The sequence below is a fragment of the Phacochoerus africanus genome, chromosome 15 (genome assembly GCF_016906955.1).
Source record: "Phacochoerus africanus isolate WHEZ1 chromosome 15, ROS_Pafr_v1, whole genome shotgun sequence".
In the NCBI taxonomy this organism is placed as follows: domain Eukaryota; kingdom Metazoa; phylum Chordata; class Mammalia; order Artiodactyla; family Suidae; genus Phacochoerus; species Phacochoerus africanus.
Genome location: NC_062558.1, coordinates 55,284,212 through 55,307,010, shown reverse-complemented (window position 1 = coordinate 55,307,010; position 22,799 = coordinate 55,284,212). Strand labels below are relative to the sequence as shown.

General features: G+C 41.5%; 1 protein-coding gene across 2 annotated transcripts in view; it reads left to right on the top strand.

Moving 5' to 3' along the window:
* MTR (5-methyltetrahydrofolate-homocysteine methyltransferase) overlaps positions 1-22,799 on the top strand; it is a 105,535-nt gene that overhangs the window by 58,532 nt on the left and 24,204 nt on the right. For both annotated transcript variants that reach the window (XM_047759699.1, XM_047759698.1), the window contains exons 17-22: positions 190-306; positions 614-754; positions 6,297-6,386; positions 7,638-7,790; positions 10,891-10,998; positions 12,081-12,181. In XM_047759699.1, the coding sequence (XP_047615655.1) occupies positions 190-306; positions 614-754; positions 6,297-6,386; positions 7,638-7,790; positions 10,891-10,998; positions 12,081-12,181 (710 nt within the window). The remainder of the gene's footprint in view (positions 1-189; positions 307-613; positions 755-6,296; positions 6,387-7,637; positions 7,791-10,890; positions 10,999-12,080; positions 12,182-22,799) is intronic.

Genomic DNA, 22,799 nt, shown 5'->3' with positions numbered 1-22,799 from the left:
GACTTTTGTGAAGCCCTGATATGCAAGTTTTGATCTCTGTCTAGTTATGAGAAACTCTGAATTATTTTGAATTTCATGTTTTTGTTTTGTTTTGTTTTTTACTTTCCACTCATATATAAAGCTTAAGGGATGTTATTGCTGCTTTTGGCAAACTAAGGAAATCTTTTCACGTTTAACCTTTTTTCCCAGGAAACATTACCTGGAGCCAAAGTGAGTGGAGGTCTTTCCAACTTGTCCTTTTCCTTCCGAGGCATGGAAGCCATTCGAGAAGCAATGCATGGCGTTTTCCTTTACCACGCAATCCAGGTACAGTGCAATAGCCGTTTGCCTTTTGACACCAGTTTTTCCTTAGGGCAGGGATTTGCAAACTTCAGCCCAGAGACTAATTCTGGTCTGCTGCCATTTCTGTGAATAAAGTTTCCTTAAAACAAAGCCATGCCCTCTCAACTTGTCTGTTGTCTATAGCTGCTTTTATGCTACAGCAGCAGAACTGAGTGGCTGCAGCAGAAGCCATAACCTGTGATATTTTCTGTCTGGTCCTTCCCAGAAAGAGTCATTGGCCGCTGATTTAGAGCCTCCCTGGAATCCTCATTTTTCTTTCCTTGGCCCTTAGTTTGGTATGGACATGGGGATAGTGAATGCCGGAAACCTTCCTGTGTATGATGACATCCACAAGGAGCTTCTCCAGCTCTGTGAAGATCTCATCTGGAACAAGGACCCCGAGGCCACTGAGAAGCTCCTGCGCTACGCTCAGGTAGAGAAGTGTTCTGACGGATGGCTTTTCCTGTCTTTGAGCCTGTCATCCACTTAGTGTTTTTAGATCTTCATTGTAGAATATAAGTGTCTGATCATGTCTTTGGATCATTGAAGGTTTCTGCAGAGAGTTTCAGAGAAGATGCTGTAGTAAGGACAAGGAAGGAGAAACAGGCCATACCCAGTCTGCTTCAGTATTCTGGATTTATATTTCTTTAAATTTCTTTCAAAATATAAAATCAATTTTTCTCATACCAAACTTATATATATTAATTCTAGAAAATTTATAAGATAACAAGCAAAAGAAGAACATAAAAATCACTCATAATCCTGCCTCCCATTGTTAACCACTGTTGAGATTTTGTTATAACCTTCCAGTCAGAGCTTTGTTTGTGTGTTTTTTCCAAAATGACTATGTGCTTATAGGTGTACACACACACACACACACACACACACACACTTTTATAAAAATAGAACTATACTCTAGATGCTTTTGTGATGACCTGCTTGTTGAGCAATATACTGGGAACATCTTTCCATTTTATTAGCTGTTTTTTTTTACCTCATAATGTAAATGGGCTATTTTGGATTTTCTTGGGTGGCTGTGCTATTCCCTGGTTCCCATGTTACATGTTTATCTTTGTATAGTTGTTATATTAGGATCTGGTCCAGTTGTGGCAAAGTTCTGCAGTTCGAGACTTGAAGTCTGTACACATTTGAACTATAGACATGAGAATAATTATACTTAATCCAAAAAATCAGTTCCTTGTTTCCATTCTGTGTGTTGGGCAGTCCTAGGTTTATTAAGTATCTCATGGGTACTGCTTCCTAGAATTCACTTTAAGGAAAGATGAGATACTCCTCAAAAAAACTTACTTTTTAATTTGTTTCAGAAAGCAATGGCAAAAAGGAAGACATTTTTCTCACAAAGCATGTTGGGAACATGGTAGAAATGCTTTCCTGTGTGTTGCCACCTGTGTGAATGTTTTTCATGTTAACGTCTGACTTTAACTCTGGCAGAACTGCTAATTTTTCCTCTTCCCTCAAAGAGTAATAAAATGTTGTGGAAGAAAGATAGGACAGTTTAAGTTTAACTGAATCCTTGATTTATCAACCACTTGGGTGGCAAGATTTAGACTTCTGAAACTGTTTGTGTTAGCCACAGGCAGAGCTGGTCAGGGTACAGACCCGGTGCCAGTGAGCACATGACCCTTCTCTCAGTTCCTTGAAAACACTTCCAATTCTCATGTGGACCCAGGACAGACTGTCTCAGGTCTTGAGTGCAGATGTGGCCAAGTTCTGCTTCTCCACAGACGTAAGAGACAGTCCCTAGATTTCCTTCCTGTTCTCAGGATTGTTTCTACTCATGTAGACAAAGTGCTTAGCCCTTTAATATTCTTTGGGTATGAAGACACGGGTGTGAAACGCTGTTCCGTTTTTATCTTAACCTGTCTTCCACTTTGTGGAGCGCCTTTCATTAATTGCTCACAAAGACAGGGTTCTGCTGTAGGCCAAAGAGCACCATAGCTTCTCTGGTCAGGAAGTTATACTAGAATGTTCTTAGTTAACCCAGTGCTATACTTAATGCTGTTTCATCTCCTCCATGGTCCAGATGAGACAGCTCTTACTTAGGACAGGTGGGGCAACCTGAAAGGTTATCCCCTTTTAAGGTTTAGTTCTGTATTTAATATCAGTCATGTTTTTTGGTCTATGTTCACTTTCAGTATTTACAAGGTTTTTGTTTCTTTATATCTTTCTGAACAGTCAAGAGGTTTGCCCCTGGGGCATAGCTGAAGATTAAGAGGGAAATCTTAGTAGCAATTGCAAGGGTTTAACAATCCATCATATAAAAAGTTACCTCCTTCATAATGTAACCATAAGGAGTTATTACAGGCCATTGACCCCTCTGTCAAGTAGGCTCTCTCCATTCAAGGGTATTTCTGTTACCATTAAGGAATTAATAACCAAAACATGTATGCTTTAATAACTCCCAGAAGTTGCCAGCTCCTCAGGATAATGCGAGTGCAGGGGGAGCGTGGAAAGCAGGAATATTATGAGGCAAATAAGGTTTGAGAAATATTTTTTGGTCTTCATAAGAGAGTGCTTATCTTTCTATTACTAAATGTTGAAGTCTGCATCCAACTTTCATCTGATACAGTTTTCAATATTATTATTAAAATGGATGGCAAGAGTCCTGTCTCTGATCTTCTTAAACTCTCTAATGGGGTTTTATTGAAAAATAATTCCCCCAATTTGGTGCAGACTGACCTGTGATGAGTAAGTTATCTGGGGTGAAAAAATGTTCCCAGTGTCACGGTGTCACATAGCTCACGGGCAGCTGGTTACGAGGGGGTGCTCTTTGGACATGAGCAGGGAGGGTCTCTGCTCTGGGTAGGATGGCTCTTGAATTACCTTGGGTTGTGAGAATGCAGACGTCCTCAGCTTACAGGGGTGTGGAAGCAGTAAGTACACTTTCTGTAGAAAGTGTACTTTGAATTTTGAATTTTGATCTGTTCCCAGGGGAGCATATGCAGGATGGTTCTCTCCTGATGCTGGGCAGCCCCACGCCAGGAGGAGAAATGACCCCTGCACTTAATGGCTGGTCCATCCCTGGTGCGTCCTACACAGCCAATCTCTTCCCACTCAGCACAGCACGCAGTAAGTTATAGGAGACAGTCCAGGCAAAGCAGGCTTTGTGTTGGATGGTTTGGGCCAAAGGTAGGCTAATGTGAGTGTTCTGAGCATGTTTAGGTGGGTGAGGCTAAGCTGTAAGCTTCAAGGTTAGGTGTGTCCATTATTTTCGACTTATTGGTATTTCAACTTACAGTGGATTTATTGGATGAAATATTCTTAATACTTTTCTGGAAAAAAGGTCTCCTGTTCCTTGACCTGGCCTTGATGCCTCTCGTTGCCAGTGGACACTCACGATGCTCTTTGGCTTTCTCTTGACTGGTTTACTCCTTGGATGCTGCTGGTCCAGACTGATATGGGAAACAACACAGGTCCCCATGGGCCCTGGCGAAGCGGGAGCTGCTCTGGAGCCGTGGGTGCAGGTGGAAGGAGTGAAGGAGCAGCCTGATAGGTGTGGCCACTCTGCTTGGAAGCTTTCGGTTTTGGCGAGCTTTCTTGGTTTGTCTGGTGTCTGGACCAACTTAGTGTGTAAAACACAGCAACCTATATTTGGATCGTGGAAAATGTCCTACTCGTGATTAGTTGGAAAGCATGCCGTGTTGTACTTCTGAAATAGCTGCTCTTCAACAGTCCAATTAAAAATGCTGGTTTTCTGAGGCATGTTTATTATTTATCAGATGGGGCAGTTTTCTTCATTCATTCATTGTAGCCTCTCATCACTGGTAAAACCTGCACTGGTCTTTGGCGCATCCTCACATCCCACTGTTCCTGATCATGTATGTGTTGACCTCTCCTGGGCCCTGTGTGTGGCACACTAGTATTTTTCTATGAATACAGCAATGCTGGATCCCTAACCTAGTGTGCCTGGCAGGGGATCGAACCTGTGTCCTGGAGCTGCAGAGATACGGCCAATCCCATCGAGGCACAGCAGGAACTCCTGAAAAATATTACTTTGAATGTTACTCCACAGGTTCAGATTTTTGAATTGTGCAGGCCACCCAGCCTCCAGAACCCACCACAGCTGTCTGAAAGGTTAAATCCACCCTCCATAGCATGGATTTCTGGTACCCTATGACTTGGTCTCTACTGTCCTACACAAACATTGCTCTGGAAGATGCATTCCTGTTCAGCACTAAATCATTCAGCTAATATTTACTGAACTCTTGTTTTGCGCTTTGCGCTGAATATCTAACGAGCAAGAGAGGTACTCCCGCCGAGCCTACGCTTTGGTGAGATGTACAGAACCGTGTGGAGGCAGCTGTCATCGAGTGTGGCAGGTAGGCAGGTGCTCTAATAGGGCGAGTACAGGATGCAGGAGTCTGGACATTGCATCGCTTCCTTGGGTAGAAGGCCACTGAGTCCAAAGGTAGATGAGGTCAGGGAAAGCCTCCCAGAAGCTGTGGGTCTGGAGACGTGAAAGCTGAGCAGGTGAGTGCTAGGTCGAGCCGCAGGGCTGGCCTTCCTGCCAGAGGAGGCGGATTTGCATCTAGCTGGGGCCTGATGTGCCCCAGCCACTGAGCAAATGGTGGTCAGTGAGCGGATGTGCAGGGCCAGAGGTGAAGGGATGGTAGGGAGTGTAAGGAACTGCAGTGTTGAAGGTGGCCGAGAACAGCAAAAGATGAAGCTGGGAGTGAGATCAGGGTGAGGATGGCATGGCAAGGAGTCGGGACTCTCTCCCGAGGCCGTGGGAGCTTACAGGGAAGTTTTTCACATGGGGCAGTTTGACCAGGTTTGCATTTTGTTCTGTGGAGAAGTTACACTGGAGACCAGGGTGAGCCTGGGCTGTGAGGACCAGCTAGTCACTTGGACTATGAAAGTAGAAGCAGGTAGAGAGAAATACTGGGGTGGTGTGATCATTAGGACTAGGTGATTGATTGAATGTGCAGAATGGATCAAGAGTCAAGAATGCTGCTTAGATTTCTGATTTGGGCCACTAGTGCCATCAGTCAAGATGCAGGAAACAGATAATGCAGTTCACCTTGGGTACCATGACCATCTCACTTTTGTCCTCCTGCTGAATCTGTCCACTTCTTCAAAGTCTCTCTTCCCCACTCCAGCTTGTGATGATCACTGTGTCCTCAAAATTCCTAGCCTCGTCTGTGTCACCGCCTCACTCAGCCCTTGGCACGTGCTTCCTCTCGTAGCCTACCTCTGGGTATTTCCACCTCCCTTGTGATGCGGCAGCATGAGGTGTGCCCACCTCCGGGTGATTTCGGGCTCAGCTTCGTCACAACCTCTCTGCACGTACCTGTGGGAGGTGGTGATTCTCATTCAGAATTTTAAAAGCTCATCGGTTAGGAGGTTCAGTTTCTCTTAGTGTCCTGGAAATCTTTGGTCTTAAGATGGTCTCTTTAAGGAAAGACAAAAAACAGCTCAGATTTGTAATTACTAGAGGCAGAGGGTGTTGGGACGGGGAATGGGATGAAAGTGGTGCAAAGGTTCAGTCTTCCTCATAAGGTGAAGAAGCACTAGGGATGTACTGTACATCGTAGTAAAACTCACAGTGCTGATTATCACCTACAAAGGTTATTAGGAGAGTAAATCCTAAGAGCTCTTGTCCTAAGAAAATATTTTTTTCTTTCTCTTTTATTTTGTCTGTGTAGGAGATGACGTATGTAACTCAAATCAATATGCTGCCCACCTTAAATTTATGAGGTGCTTTAAGTCAAGATACATTTTAATAAAACTGGAAGGAAAAAATTTAAAAAACAGAAGTTCAAACCCAAAAGGATTTTTTTTCTCTCTCTCTCCCTCTCCTTACCTCAAACATTTACTGAGCTCTTAATTCACACTGGATGCGCTACTAGGGCCTTGAAAATATAAGAGAATAAGATACAGTTTTTTTTTTTGGCTGCTAATTAGTTGGGTAAGTGACCTCTTGTACCCACCTCTCTGTCCTAATTTCAATCCAGACTCAGGGCAAAGGAGGGAAGAAGGTCATCCAGACTGACGAGTGGAGGAACGGCCCCATCGAGGAACGCCTTGAGTATGCCCTTGTGAAGGTGAGTGTGGACGGGGCAGCTGAGGTTGTTGCCGGACGGGAGGGGCTGACAGCCGCTGACAAAGGAGATCCCCTAGGTCGCCCTGGGTGATTTTACCTCTACCCCACCCCTGGCTCCAGAACATTTTGGTAGTATCTAGAGATATTTTTGGTTGTCCCAGCTGGGGGTGCGAGGTTTCACTGGCATCCAGTGGCCGGGGATGCTGCTAAACCTCCAGCGATGCACAGCACAGGCCCTCCCCACAGAGTCACTCAGTCCAGAGTGTCAGCAGTGCCAAGGCCAAGAAGTGCGGTCCTCGACCAGGTGCTGTCTGTCATTTGGTCAACAAGCAAGTCCTGGCTCTTCTGCTCTAACTTGGATTTTAGGCACAATGAATAATCTTTCTTGTGATAAACTACAATGGGAAAGAATATGAAAAAGGATATATATATGTATGACTGAGTCACTTTGCTGTACAGCAGAAATAAACACAACACTGCAAATCCACTATACTTCAATAAGTTAAAAAAAAAAAATGAATCCGAAGTGAAGAAAAATCAATAATCTCTTGGCTTCAGTTTCCTCATTTGTGAGTATAGAAAATTTCAGAGTTCTTTTTTTGCCTCTAGAATTTAATTTTTACTTTCTTGGACCTTTTAAGAGTTACCTACTTCAGATGGTGGAACTAGTCAGCCACCTCCAAGGACCCTTGAACTGGGGATGCTGGAGGGTCAGGGCCTGACTGGTGAAGGCTGAATAAGTGGAGGCCTCCTCATGGGTTTGAACTTCCTCTAAGGGTCCTACCCATTCTCATTGCTCTCACCGCATCAGCCCTGCAATATTACATTGAAATAACACACTGATTTCATAGGAGCTATCTACTGTGTAATCTGTTAAAGCACTAGGATAAAAAATATATTTTATTATGGATTTGAACTTATTAGTACACCTCTCAGTAATTTTTCACTTTTACTAAGGACTCAACTTTATATCAATAAAGCCACCTAAGCACTTTACATGGGTTATCTCATTTAATCTTCAGAATAACCTTACAAGGTTGGTACTCTGTGATATATTAATCAAGGAAACGGAAGCACAATAAATTGCCTAAATTAGTGATAGGAGCCAGAGTTTGAACCCATGCAGTCTGATTCCAAAACCCACCCTCTTATGTCTTACCATGATTTATTCTTTGTTGGCTGTTTGAACTTAGGCCAGGTTTTTGTATGTGTGTGTGTGATTTTTCCTAATTTTTTTTTTTTTTTTTTGCAGGGCATTGAAAAATATATTATTGAGGATACTGAGGAAGCCAGGTTAAACCAGGAAAAATATCCCCGACCACTGAATATAATCGAAGGGCCTCTGATGAATGGCATGAAAATTGTTGGTGATCTTTTTGGAGCTGGAAAAATGTTTCTACCTCAGGTTAGTAAATGACAGTGGGACGTTTTCACAGTGGAAGGAAAAGTCTTTTTATCTTTTAATAATAAGTTTGGGTATATTCCCAGGTTTTAATTTCAACAAGAGCTCAGGGACACTGAGATCTGGTTCTGGTTGTTCTTTCTCTAAATGTGTCTTAGGAGCAGTCTGGAAAATCCTCTGGGGTGGTGTGGAGGTTAGAGGTCACCTGGACATTCCAAGCATTCCAATCAGTCAAACACCCCCCCTCCCCCACCCCCAAATTAAAATAAAACCCGAGATTAATGTAAAGTTAATCTCACTGAGATTTGATTTGACCAGCCAGTGTTCATCCTTAGTATGAATATTTTGAAAAGATCATTACCATTTTTTTTTCTTTTTATGGCCGCACCTGTGGCATATGGACGTTCTTGGGCTAGGTGTCCAATCAGAGCTGCAGCTGCAGGCCTACACCACAGCCACAGCAACACCAGATCCAAGCTGCATCTTCAACCTATGCCGCAGCTTGCGGCAACATCAGATCCTTAACCCACTGATCGAGGTCAGGGATTGGACCTGCATCCTTGTAGATACTAGTCAGATTCTTAACCCATTGAACCACAAGGGGAACTCCAAGATCATTACCATTTTAAATAGTGATATTACATTTAATGCATGCTTCAAGTAAAACCAGTACGCTTACATTGATTTACAGCAACTGCCAACCACATCAATTAACAAATACTTGTTGAACCTTTTTTTTTTTTTTCTAATAGTTATTTCCCCAATCCAGTTTTTTTCTGCTGTACAGCATGGTGACCCAGTTACACATACATGTACACATTCTATTTTCTCACATTATCATGCTCCATGACTTGTTGAACCTTTTCGAGTTAACTTTAAGCTTGCAGACAAACTGCAGATATAGTTTCAGTGTCCCTAGATCCCTGCCTCAGCCTCTTCCCCTAATGTTAACAGTTGTACTTGCTTATCATACGGTTATCAGAACCAGGAAATTACTATCGGTGTTAATACTGCTAATTAAAGACCTGATTCCAGTGTCCCCAGTGTTTCCACTACTATTCTTTTTGTTCCAGAATCCCACATTGCTTTTATCCCCACCTTCTCTAATAGTTCCTGAGTCTTTCTTTATGACCTTGACTTTCGAAGAGTACAGTACATTTTGATACTGGTAGACGTCCCTCTGTTTGAATTTGTCTGATGTTTTTTCATTTTTGGCAAGAATAACAGAGTAATACTGTGTCCTTCTCAGTGCATCCTGTCAGGAGGCCCATCTTGTCGCTGTCTTGTTACTGGTGAAGTTAACTTTGATCGTTTGGTTAATGGTGTTGGCTAGGTTTCTCTGCTGTAAATTTACTTCTAGGGAGAAACTCTGAGACTGTGCACATACCCTATTTCTCATCTACTCATGAATTTTAGCTTACACTGATGAGTTTTATAAAAGGCTTTGTTCTTTTTTTTCTATTTAACAAATTTGACATGTTACATTTTGTAAATTTAAGGTGTGCAATGGTACATTATATATATATTGTAACATGATTGCCATTGAAGCAGATTTCCCATACTACACCATTCTAATACAATATTATTGTGTATATTCATTGTATTGTGTGCTAGAGCTCTATGGCTTATTTACTTATTTACAAGTTTGCATCCTTAAATGCCATCAGTCTTATCCTCCCACCCCCCATTCCTTGGTAATCATCTTTTTACTGGGTTTTTTGTTTGTTTTTACAGGTTCGACTTTTTTTAGATTCCACACCTAAATGGTGTCATACAGTACTTATCTTACTCTCTCTGATTTATCTTGGTTAGCATAATGTGCTCAAAGGTCTATCAGTGTTTTCTGAACGTAGCAGGTTACCCTCCTTTATCATGGCTAAGTAATATTCCTGTGTGTGTGTGTGTGTGTGTGTGTGTGTGTGTGTGTACCGCATCTTTTTTTATCCATTCATATGTTGATGAGTATTTGGCTTGTTTCCATATCTTGGCTATTATAAATAATGCTGTGATAAACATGGGTGTGCATATATATATATATATATATATATATTTTTTTTTTTTTTTTTTTAATGATTACACCTGCAACATATGGAAGTTCCTGGACTGAATCTGAGCCCAGCTGCAATCTACCCACAGCTGTGGCAATGCTGGATCCTTTATACCACTGCAATGGGCTTGGGATTGAACCCACACCTCCACAGTGACCCAAGCCCTTCAGTCAGATTCTTAACCCAGTGTGCCACAGCGGGAATCCATCATGGGTGTGCACATCTTATTGAAACCATGTTTTCATTTCCTTTGGTTTATACCCAGAAGTGGAAAAATAGGTATGGTAGACCTATTTTTAACTTTTTGAAGAATTTCCAGATTGTTTTCCATGTGGTTGGACTAATTTACATTCCCACTAGTGTATAAGAGTTCCCTTTTCTACACATCCTTGTCTTCTTCTTGATGGCCATTCTAACAGGTGTGACGTGATTTCATCGTGGTTTTGATTTGCATTTCCCCAATGATTAGGGATGTTGGGCATCTTTTCATGTGCCCATTGGCCATTTTGATGTCCTCTTTGGAAAAAATGTCTTTTTAGTTCCTCTGCCCATTTTTAAAATTGGAATATTTGGTTTTTTTTGTTATTGTGTTCTTTACGTATTTTACGTATTTTTAATTACACATTAATCCCTTAGGCAGTATATTTTCTCCCATTTGTAGGCTTTAAAAGGCCTTTTTTGCCTAAGCTTTAATTACAAGTGAATTGTAATGCTGGGGATTGAGAAGAGAAGTCTGGGAAAGGGCTTGTGGAGAAGTCTGATATTAGAGAAGTGATGGAGGATTTTCTAGGCAGAGAAAAATGTGCAGAAGTTCCGAGGAGAGAAACTGACATTTGATTTCTGGCCTTGTTTTCCTTTTGCTGTACCTCATTCATTGGCTCTCCTTACAGGGAACTCATTCCTTACCCTACCCACTGTTAAAAGTGGACTCCAGGGTGGCTGACCTGAGGTCAACGCATACATCATAATTTGTGCTAAAATTTCACCAGTGACCAATAGCATCCCGCCAGGTGCTTTGGTAAAGGTACCTGACTCTGTCTGTGTGTTTTCCCCAGGTTATAAAGTCAGCTCGTGTCATGAAGAAGGCCGTTGGTCACCTTATTCCCTTCATGGAAAAGGAGAGAGAAGAAAACCAAATGCTTACCGGCATAGTAGAAGATGAGGCAAGTCATATTGTCTGGGCTTGTGGGCCTGTGAGGAATTGGCCCTGGACACTGTTACTAAGTGGGGCTAGGGACCTAAGCCAGCAGGCTAGGCTGTGTTTGTCATTGAAGATGAAATGAGAGATGATCTAGCTCTTTTACCAAATATCAGAGTACCCTAGGATTTTCCTTGAATGTGGCTCCATGAAATTTTTAATAGGAACATTATTTTTCAAACAAAGCCCATGATTTTGAGACAAAACCAGTTGGTTCATTCATCCACTGACTATTTACAAAGCTCCTACTGTGTGCCTGGTACCATGCTTGACACTGTAGCTAGCAAAGATTGGTTCCTGCCCTTAAGGATAATGTTTGGTTTGGGGAAAACCTCTTAACTGAATCTTCTCTGTGTGCTAGTAATGTTCTTGGTGCCACTTCTGGATTCATTTTAATTCTTGGCTACAGCACCCTAGAGAATCATTAAGCTGACCTTGCTGAACTCCCTATGAAGCTCAGTCAGCTTTGGTCCCTAGGATTCTGAACTGGTAAATTGATCTGAGTTTGTGAATGGCTCTGACATTGTGTTTATAAAAATCCCACTTGGCTTGCATGCCTTTTCTTTGCCTTTTTTTTTTTTTTTTTTTTTTTTGAGGGAGGGATGCTGACAGAAAAGCAGTATTGAAAAAGATAACCCAAGCCCCCCCTGCACTGGTCATGCCCATCCTGATGGGACAGGTGCAGTTCTCTAGCTCTCCTCTCTCCCTTTACTGCCAACAGTAAACATTTATCAGATATGGTTGGAAGGCTTAAGGATGTGGTCTTCAGCGATGGGACCATTTTGTATTGAACTTAAACTGTGCTTTGCGGTGATGTAATGCATGATCTTGGTTGAAGCCCTCTGAGCTAACCAGCTAGGTGGGTCTCTTTGAACTGCTTGGGCTTACAGCCTTCTGTTCACAAAGCACGGGTTCTGGGTCTGTCCTTGAGGCTGTCTTGCTTGTATTGAATCATTCTCTGTGCCAACACCTACCTGGCTCTAGAGAACTGCGTGATCTGCTCTGAAATGACCACAGCAGTGCTTAGCTGCTTGGCTTCCTCTCCAGGACCCTTACCAAGGCACCATCGTCTTGGCTACCGTTAAAGGTGATGTGCACGACATAGGCAAGAACATAGTTGGAGTGGTCCTCGGCTGCAATAATTTCCGGTGAGTTAAGACCCACGCCTTTCAACTGCTTTCTCATTTAAAATAAGAGCATCAACAATAGGATGATTCTTTATTGGGTGGGAAGGGTAGGGTATGGCAGTGAGAGTTAGAGCTTATTATTTCTTTTTCTTCACTGTGTTTGCAGATTGTTTACCTAGAACATACCTTTTCAGAGGAAATAAATTAGTAATTATTTAATGTTATATGTTCAGTAAGGACAAAAAGAATAGTAAAAACGATTCAAGCAGGGTCCGAACCACCAAGAGGCCTTCCTGGGAATTGACCTTGGCCAGAGGCAGGAACTTCGGGGCTCCACTCCATGGCCAGTGGCCTTGAGCGAGTTTGCTTTTTTCTCTCAATGAACTGCCAGATTTTAGAGCCAAGATCTTTTAGGACTTCGGCTAAATGGAGTTTTATAGGAAGGCTTTGGCTGTGCAGGTCTTTTTTCTTTGCTTAGAACAGAACCTTGCATGCCTCTTGGTTTTGAATGTTGTATACAAGTAAAATCCCTTTCTTACTTATATCACTGTAGTTGGATGATTATTCAGCAGAAATTTATTTCCATATGAGAGCTCATGACCTACATATACTAAGTGCATGTTTTGCTCAGATTTCAACATATTCTTATAATGAAAAGCCCAATATAATGAATGTTTTCTCTGGTCTGTGTCCAGCCAACAGCCCTTTTGCGTCATGGCTTCTTTCCAATGTGCTCTTTTCTCTGTAGAGAAGGGACCTGCCTGTAGTTCCAGCTGTGCCCCTTAGAGCCATCCCCTCCCACTGTCAGATAACAATTACCCTTTGGGAAGTTCCCATTGTGACTCAGTGGAAATGAATCTGATTAACATTCATGAGGACACATATTCTATCCCTGGCCTTGCTCAGTTGGTTAAGGATCCGGCATTGCGGTGGGGAAGGTTGCAGATGTGACTCGGATCTAGTGTTTCTTTGGCTATGGTGTAGGCCAATGGCTACACCTCCAAGTTGACCCCTAGCTTGGGAACCTACATATGCTGTAGGTGCAGCCCCAAAAAGACAAAAAAAATTAAAATTTACCCTTTGAGCCCCCTTCCTAAGCTCAGTTGAACATGTTTATCTGGCTCTGCACTCAGGGCTAATTAAGTGCCACTAAGAGCCACTCTGAAAGGCTGGAGGTGGAACCCTTCCCTCCTGACTGTTTTCATGGGCACTTCTGTTGGGCTGCCTGTTCACTGTCAAGACTTGCATTTTCTCCTAGTCATGGAAATGAGAGATGTTGTTCTTGTTCTTGGAATGTATTTATTATTTTTTAAAAGATAAATATACTGAGATATAGTGGAGATTGTTACAATGAGGTCTTACCTACAGAGTGTTTAAATGAGGTGTTTGCTTCCTAATATCTGTGGCATTTCTGCCATAGTCTCACCTTTTCAAACACTGTGTTGTTGATTTCTATTTGTTCATCACGATTAGTTGAAATTCAGCACAGCTAATAAATGTTTGTAGATTGTCTATTGTATAACGTGCATTGTATCAGAGACACCAAAATGATTTAGTTGACCTGTCTCCATTCAAGAACTTTACTGTTTATCAGGCTAAAAAGCCAGGTACATATTCAAGGGGGATAATGGGACAAGAACTGTTGAAAAAGGCAATTTATAGACAAACTCCCTAAAGCAGTTCTTAGGATATCATTGTTATTCGTTTATCATTTTTTATTATGAAAAATGTATACATAGCTGAGAGAATCATACCAGGATTGTTTTTTCCTCCAGTAAAGACATTTTAAGAGGCTAGGGAGAACTGTGGCATTTCTCCAGTGTGCTACTGGAGCCAAATGTTAGCAGTCAAAGTGACTTATTAGACCTGAGGCTTTCCTCCAGCACACCCAGTTCCTCTGGCTTGTGCATTGGAGGTCTGCTTATCTTTGCCAGTAAGTAACTACAGACACACTTATGATGAAATGCTATTCTTTTTGCAAAAAAACAAGTCAATGTGCAGACCTTCCCTATCAGGCCAAACACCCCTATGGGTCTTGGGTCTTGTAACACATGGACTCTTGGCATTGGTGGGTTTAATGTTGTGATGTCAGCTAGCAGACAGTTGCCCCTGAAGTCTGCCTAATGTAGTTAAGTTTATGCTTTTGCTGGGCATCCATGTTCCAGACTGATGCCTGGGTGAATCCCCCAGCTGGTGAGTGAGTAGCAAACCATCCAATGCAGCTTTCTCATCCCTGGCTCTTTGTTGTTGATGTAGTAAATCTTATGAAATGACGGGGATTCTGTGTTTGTGGAGAAAAACGGAGTAAAGAGGTCTAAAGGTAACAGTTCTGTCTAGAAAGAAAACACATATTTTATGGGAGTGATGCAAGAGAGTTTGAAGATTTGAGAATTTGGCTAGATCTGGGGATGTGTCCACTAAGAGTTTACCAATACCTAACATTTGTTTACTGTTTCACAGTTTATATAGTGCTTTTATAGAACTGATTTCTCTCTTCTTTTGAGTATTCTTTTCCTGATTTCTTTCTTGTCTTGTCCTTCATTCTTTCTTTTTATAATATTGATCCTGCTTTGCCTGCCTTAATTTCTGTATTTCTCATTTTACTCAGCTAGCAAGTGGCAGGCCATACTCAGGGCTTCTGAATCCAAAAGCCGGGACTCTGTGTTATGTCAGTTTAGCTTCCAGTATTTATTCCAGTTATAAACAACTTCAGCTGTAATATCTAATATTAATATTCTAGTTAAATTCCTGTTAAGAAATAATTTAGAATATTTAAAAATGTTTTTGATCAGATATTTTATTACATAAAAGTTGATTTTACATATACTCTTCAGTAATAATGGTATAAAAAGACAGATTTAGACTTTTCCCACTTAAAAGATAATGCACACTGTTTAATTGGGTAAGAAAAAGTAGCATATATTAACAGAAATTTAAAAAGTAGATAACATACATCTAGTACTTTAAAAAATATGGCTCTGGTAAAACAAAATGAAGTATGTTTACATTTAAACATTTATTTATTATAGTTGATTTACAATATTCTGTCAATTTCTGCTACTCAGCAAAATGACCCAATTATTTATATTATATATATAGTATATATATAATATAGTTCCCTAGTTCCCTGTGCTATACAGAAGAACCTCATTGCTTATCCACTCCAGATGCGATAGTTTGCATCTGCTCCTAGTCCATCTCACTCCCTTCCTCTCCCCCTTGGCAACCACAGGTTGCTCCATGTTTATAAGTTTGCTCCATATTTATAAGTTTATAAGTTTGCTCCATATTTATAAGTTTATAAGTTTGCTTCTTTTCTGTAGATAGGTTCACTTGTACCATATATTAGATTCCACGTGTAAGTGATATCATATCATATGGTATTTGTCTTTATCTTTCTGACTTACTTCACTTAGTATGAGACTCTCTAGTTCTATCCCATATTTACGTTTTAACCAGTAGTTCTCTCTCTCTCTCTCTTTTTTTTTTTTTTTTTGGTCTCTTTTTCTTTTTAGGGCCACACCCACGGCATATGGGATCCAAGGCTAGGGGTCCAGTTGGAGCTGTAGCCGCCGGCCTAGGCCAGAGCCACAGCAATGTGGGATCCGAGCTGCATCTGTGACCTACACCACAGGTCATGGCAATGCCGGATCCTTAACCCACTGAGGCCAAGGATCGAACCCTTGAACTCATGAATGCTAGTTGGGTTTGCTAGCCACTGAGCCACAGTGGGGACACCTAACTAGCAGCTCTTAATATAACTGTCTAGTCTGGATAAATGAAAAGTAATATAGGGCTAAGAAGGAAACACTTTGAAATTGCATAACATTAGAGTTTTCAGCTGGGTGAGGAAAATGAATGTGTCTAAAGAGATTCTGTTGTGGCGCAGTGGAAATGAATCTGAGTAGTATCCATGAGGATGCAGGTTCGATCCCTGGCCTCGCTCAGTGGGTCAGGGATCCTACTTTGCTGTGAGCTGTGGTGTGCAGCTCAGATCCTGCATTGTTGTGGCTGTGACATAGGCCAACAGCTGTGGCTCTATTTGACCCTAGCCTGTGAACTTCCATATGCCTTGGATGTAGCCCTAAAAAGAAAAAAAAAAAAAAAGAAAGAAAGAAAATGAATGTATTTTAGTCAAGGGCACACGAATCCAGTCTTTCCTAGCACCTCACATGCTCTCTTGATCATTATTCAGAGGCTTTCAGCTGTGTGTGTGTGTGTGTGTGTGTAGTGTTCCAGCTTAATTGAGATATAAATGACGTACAACATTGTATACATTTAAGGTATACATGTTGAGTTGATACACTTATATATTGCTTACTTATAGTATGAGTACCACCACAGTGTTAGCTAACTAACACCTCCATCACATTACATAATTACCATTCCTTTGTTGTGAGAGCATTTAAGACCTCCTCTTAACACTCTCAGGTGTTTAATACAGCATGGTTCACTATATTCACCACGCTGGGTATTAGGTCCCTGAACTTACTCATCTTCCAACTGGAAGTTTGTACCCTTAACCTACATCTCATTTTCCCCACCGTGTAGCCCCTGGTAACCACTCTTAGACTGTTTATTGAGTCAGCTTTTTAAGATTCGCTGTGTAAGCATATCAGACAGTATTTAATATTTGTCTTTCTTCTGACATATCTCACTTAGCATAATGCTCTCAATATCCATCCATGTTGTTGCAATGACAATATTTTCTTCTTTCTTATGGCTTGTTATGGTTTCATTGTATATATATCTTCTCTCTTTTTTTCCCCCTCCATATCTTTAGTTTTCTGTTGACAGCTTCACCATGGATTGGAATCCTTAGTTGGGGCTGCAGACTGGTAGGGTGCTCCCATCTAGTGGTAGTACATGTGAATTGCAGGATCAGAATATCTTTAACTTCACCTGACAGCAGATATGAGGCACCCTACGTGGATGCAGATGCAAGCTTTATTTTCAATTTTAATTCCTTCTGGAGAGTAAAGGGGCTTTATTTATTGCAATGTTTGTTTTACAAATTTTTTTTTTTTTTGTCTTCTAGGGCTGCACCCATGGCATAAGGAGGTTCCCAGGCTAGGGGTCTAATTGGAGCTGTAGCTGCTGGCCTACACCATAGCCACAGCAATGCCAGATCTGAGCTGTATCTGTGACCTACACCACAGTTCATGGCAATGCCGGATCCTTAACCCAGTGAACAAGGCTAGGGATCAAACCTGCAACCTTATGGTTCTAGTTGGATTCATTAACCACTGAGCTACAACGGGCACTCAAATTGTATATATTCTTAAATAGTATTGGATGCCTTTGCTAAAGCATTAAGTGCAGCTCACATTTTTTTCTGAATAAGAAGCCCAAATTAAATGCTTGCATTTACAGCTCTGTTACAAGCTCTTTAGAAAGGTGATTATAAAAGTGTTTCCATAGCATCATTTTTATTTTCTTTACTCCTTTAATCTTGTGGCAAAATATTAAGAATGTATATAAAAAGATGCCTACAGGCATAGGGTGTAGCTCAGAGTGTGGAAAGGAAGCCAAGGGAAAGCCCGGGAGAGGCGGGGAGGCGGGGGGGATGGAGAGGTTTGTGGGGGAAGCAGGAGTTGTAGTAGAGAGGGAAGACATGTGGGAAGGGATGGTGGAAGAATGGGTTTCCTCCACACCTTCCTCTCCAGGGTTCAGATTCTTTGCTTCAGCCAAAGTTCCCCAGGTCTGGTTGTTTGTAATTCTGGGCTTACATAGCGCTAGTCTCTACCTGGATAGCCCTTTTTTTTCCCATCCTCTGACTAATCCCTACTTATTTCTTCAAGATTCAGCTGATATCGCCTTCCTGGAGTGCTTCTAACTGTTCAGGTTAGATGGCCTCCCACAACACACCATAAATGCCTCCTTCACAGCACTTGTCACGCTGTGTTCCAATTCAGAACCCCCCAGCAGCTTCTCAACTCAGATGTGCTCAGAACTGATTGCCTCCTGCCCCGGTCCTAAGTTGGCTGTTCGTGGCGGTGAGCAGCCTCCCTCATGTGTCCCAGTGCCACAAATACGATTTCCTATGTGTGGAAAACATTGGCAATGCTCCTCTGAACGGGGATATATTTGACTGTCTCCCAGCAAAACTTTTTTTTTGCGTCTGCAACCTACACCGCAGCTCATGGCAATGCCGGATCCTTAACCCCCTGAGCGAGGCCAGGGATTGAACCCACATCCTCATGTATACTAGTCGTATTTGTTACTGCTGAGCCACAATGGGAACTCCTCCCAGCAAGACTTCTTAAGGCAGCCTAGTAAGTTGGAAATTGAACTTATACCCCTGACCCTAGCTCACTGTTCCAGACCTCTTGTCTCCTCACTGACTGCTAGTTGTGTCTCTCTTGCCCATTTCTCCTTCTCTGTGCAACTGCTGAACAGGAGAGGCTCCAAGGCTTGGCCCTGAGGCATCTTCTATGTCTGTCCTCTCTGCCAGGTTAGGGCCTCTCTGACTGTAGGGTGACTTCTGATCCCCTGGCGATCGTGATAAAAGTCAGGTCTGATGAAGTAGGTCTGGACTTGGACTTCTGCATTTCTAACAAGCTCCCAGGTAATGTTGGTGCTGCTGGTACAGGTGCAGGGAGCCCAGTTAGGGTAGCAGAGGCCTAGACAGCTTTAGATCATTTCATCCGGTCTCCTGACTCTTTTCTCTTGTTCCTCTCCCCTGCCCATCTGCTCTTCCCCTTTCCCTTCATCCTTCACCCCCCACCCCACCACTTGCTTTTGGCAGTTTATTTTTCTAAATCTTTTACGAGTAGTCTCAGGACTTTTTAAAGCCCTCTAATAGGCCAGCAAGTCTCAGGTTTTATCACCTGCATGGATCTCTCATTTGAACTCCAGACTTACATATCCAGATGACCTCATGAGCCCTTTTAAATATCTAAAAAAATCCCAGACTTTAATTTTTGAACATTGACCTAATCATCACCATTGAGTTACCTCTTCTGCCTCACTCCCTACAGCTTTCTCCTTCCTCCATTTCTGTGTGGCCATGAGGTCTCCTTACTTTTCCTTCAGGCAAGTTAGCATGTACACGATGTTCCTAAAAGACATGTTGCCTGAAACAAGAGAAGGATTGAGAGCAAGAGGATCTTGCCATCATAGCGATGATTTTAATTGAATTTTTAAAATATATATAATGTTGAAAACAGTCAGCTTTGAAATGCATGCCTTTTTGTCTTGATTTAAAAGCAGTGTGCTATTTTGCTTAGTTTTATAGTCTGTATTTAGTCATAGCTTAACAAATCCAGTTAGGACTGTTTTCAGTATGCTTCAAAAAAAAAAAAAACAAAAAACAAAAAAGATATTGCCTCCCTCCTGTTATAACCTGCAGTCCCTCATCATCGCAACCTGCAGTATTTCTTTTCCGCTGGGTTAGTGCTAGCAGATCTGAATAGAGTTACCACTGATTTGAAATTATCTACTTACTGAGGATTTCATATGTGCTAAGGCCTTTTTTTGTTTTTTTTTAAAATAATGGCAACAAGCTAAAAAAAAAACCCAACAAGGTAGATGAGAAGCAAGGCTTGTGCCCTGGTATCCACCACCCGCTGTTAGCAGCTGATGTTATGTCAGGTAGTAGTTTGTTTGTTTGTTTGTTTTGTCTTTTTGCCTTTTCTAGGGCCGCTCCCTCGGCACATGGAGGTTCCCAGGCTAGTGGTCGAATCAGAGCTGCAGCTGCTGGCCTACGCCATAGCCACAGCAATGCCAGATCCGAGCTGTGTCTGCAACCCACACCACACAGCTCACAGCAATGCTGCATCCTCAACCCACTGATCAAGGCCAGGTATCAAATCCGCAACCTCATCGTTCCTAGTCGGATTTGTTAACCACTGAGCTGACGGGAACTCCGGTAGTAGTTCTTAAGCATTGATTTTTAAAGCATTTTTTTCTTTTTCTTTTTTTTTTTTGAAATATCCCCATTTATTTTATTTGAATTAAATTATAGTTGATTTACAATGTTGGGCCAATTTTTGCTGTATAGCAAAGTGACCCCGTCATGCATGTATATACATTCCTTTTCTCAATTATCTTCCATCATGTTCTATCACAAGTGATTGGATATAGTTCTCTGTGCTACACAGCGGGACCTCATTGCTTATCTATTCTCAGTGGAATAGTTTGCATCTACTAACCCCAAACTCCCAGTCCATCCCTCTGCCACCCCCTCCCCCTTGGCAACCACAAGTCTGTTCTATATGTCCATGAATTTATTTCTGTTCTTTAAATAGGTTCATTTGTGCCATATTTTAGATTCCACATATAAGGATATCATATCATTTAGTATTTTTCTTTCTGACTTATTTCACTTAGTATGAGAATCTATATTTCCATCCATGTAGCTGCAAATGGCATTATTTCATTCTTTTTAATGGCTGGGTAGTATTCCATTGTGTGTATATACCACATCTTCTTAATCCATTCATCGGTCACTGGACTTTTAGCTTATTTCCATGTTTTGGCTATTGTGAACAGTGCTATTATGAACATAGGGGTGTATGTATCTTTTTGAATTGTAGTTTTGTACAGATATATGCCCAGGAGTGGGATTGCTGGATCATATGGTAGTTCTCTATTTAGTTTTCTGAGGTACCTCCATACTATTTGCATAGTGATGATACCAACTTACATTTACCAGCAGTGTAGGAGTGTTCCCTTTTCTCCACACCTACTCCAGCATTTGTTCTTTTTAGACTTATTAAATGCTGGCCGTTCTGACTGGCATGAGGTGATACCTCATTATAGTTTTGATTTGCATTTGTCTAATAATTAGTGATGTTGAGCATTTTGTCATATGCCTCTTGGTCATCCCTATGTCTTCTTTGGTGAAGTGTCTACTTAGGTCTTCTGCCCATTTTTCAATTGGGTTATTTGTTTTTTTGCTGTTGAGCTGTATGAGTTGTTTGTATATTTTGGAGATTAAGCTTTTGTTGGCTACATCATTTGCAACTGTTTTCTCCCATTCTGTATGTAGGTTGTCTTTTTTTTTCCTCTATGGTTTCCTTTTGCTGTACAGAATCTTGTAAGTTTGATTAGGTTTGATTTGTTTATTTTTGTTTTTATTTCTATTGCCTTGAGAGACTGACCTAAGAAAACATTTGGGAATTCCAGTTGTGGCTCAGCAGGTTACAAACCCAAGTAGTGTCCATGAAGATACTGGCCTTGCTGAGGGGGTTAAGGATCTGGCACTGCTGTGCACTGTGGTGTAGATCGCAGTCATGGGTCAGATCCTGCGTTGCTGTGGCTGTGGTGCAGGCTGGCAGCTGTAGCTCTGATTCATCCCCTAGCCCAGGAGCTTCCATAAGCCAGAGTGCAGCCCTAAAAAAAAAAAGGAAGGAAAAGAAAACATTTGTACAGTTGATGTCAGAGAATGTTTTGCCTATGTTCTCCTTAGGAGTTTTATGTTGTCTTGTCTTATATTTGAATCTTTAAACCATTTTGAGTTTATTTTTGTGCATGGGTAGTCCCTGACTACCCTTATTCTTTGCTTCTATATAGTGTGTACTGTTCATAGATATTTATTGAGTGAACTTTCCTGGCATCTTTCTTGGTCCATGAGGCTAAGAAGGTGGGTCTTAGGTTTTGGTATCAGATCTTGGTTCAAATCCAAGCTCTACTATTAATTTGTTGCTTGATTGGACAAGATGCTTAACTTCCAGCCCCACACTTCTCTTGGCCTTTCCTCATCAAAATGTAAAAATTGTATTTTTAAGAATTTTTTAAGAAAGAGTTTCAGTTGGTAAAACCTACCTCAAAATCACGTTTAAAATGTGAGTCAAACATCATAAAAATATTTCTACTCTTTAACACAACAGTTCTGTTTATAGTCATCCATCCAAAGCATACATTTGGATAAATGCATGAACACATGAAAACAAACCAAAATAATAGGCCCCATGGTAGTGCTTCCATCATCAAGTTCCTGTGAAGGTGAAACAAGATTGCTTATACAGAAGGCTTAGAATAGTGGAAACAACCCATGTGTCCCCAGATGGATGAGTGAATAAACACCACGTGGCACATTCATACAGTGGAGTATTATTCAGGCTTAAAAAGGGATAAAGTTCTAACATAGGCTAAATGGATGAACTTTGAGAACATTATGCCAAGTGAATAAGCCAGTCACAAAAGGACATGTACTGTATGATTCTGTGTAAATATCCAGACTAGCAAACTGACAGAGACAGGATGTAGAGGTAACCAGGGGCTGGGGAAGGAGGGAGGGGGAGGGAGTCGATTGACAGGGGAACACAAAGCTTCTGTTCTGGGCACTGAAAGAGTTTTGAAAATAAATAGTGGTGATGGTTGCACAATATTGTGACTGACTGTAACTAGTGGTGCTGAATTGTCCTCTTAAAATGGTTAAAATGGCATGTTATGTATTGTATTTATTCTATCAGAGCTTAGAAAATAATAATGTCCTGTGGTAAGAACCATTGATTGTGTACTACTTGCCACAGTGAATGATAAGCTCTGGGATTTATCTCAGCACAGTTCTTGGCACATGGTCTGTCCCTAATAAACAGCAGTCATCCTTGCACTGGTTGTCAGTAGTGAGCTTTTTGATGTGATTCCATGTGATATTAGGGCCATATTTAATGGCTAAATAAAAATGTTACTC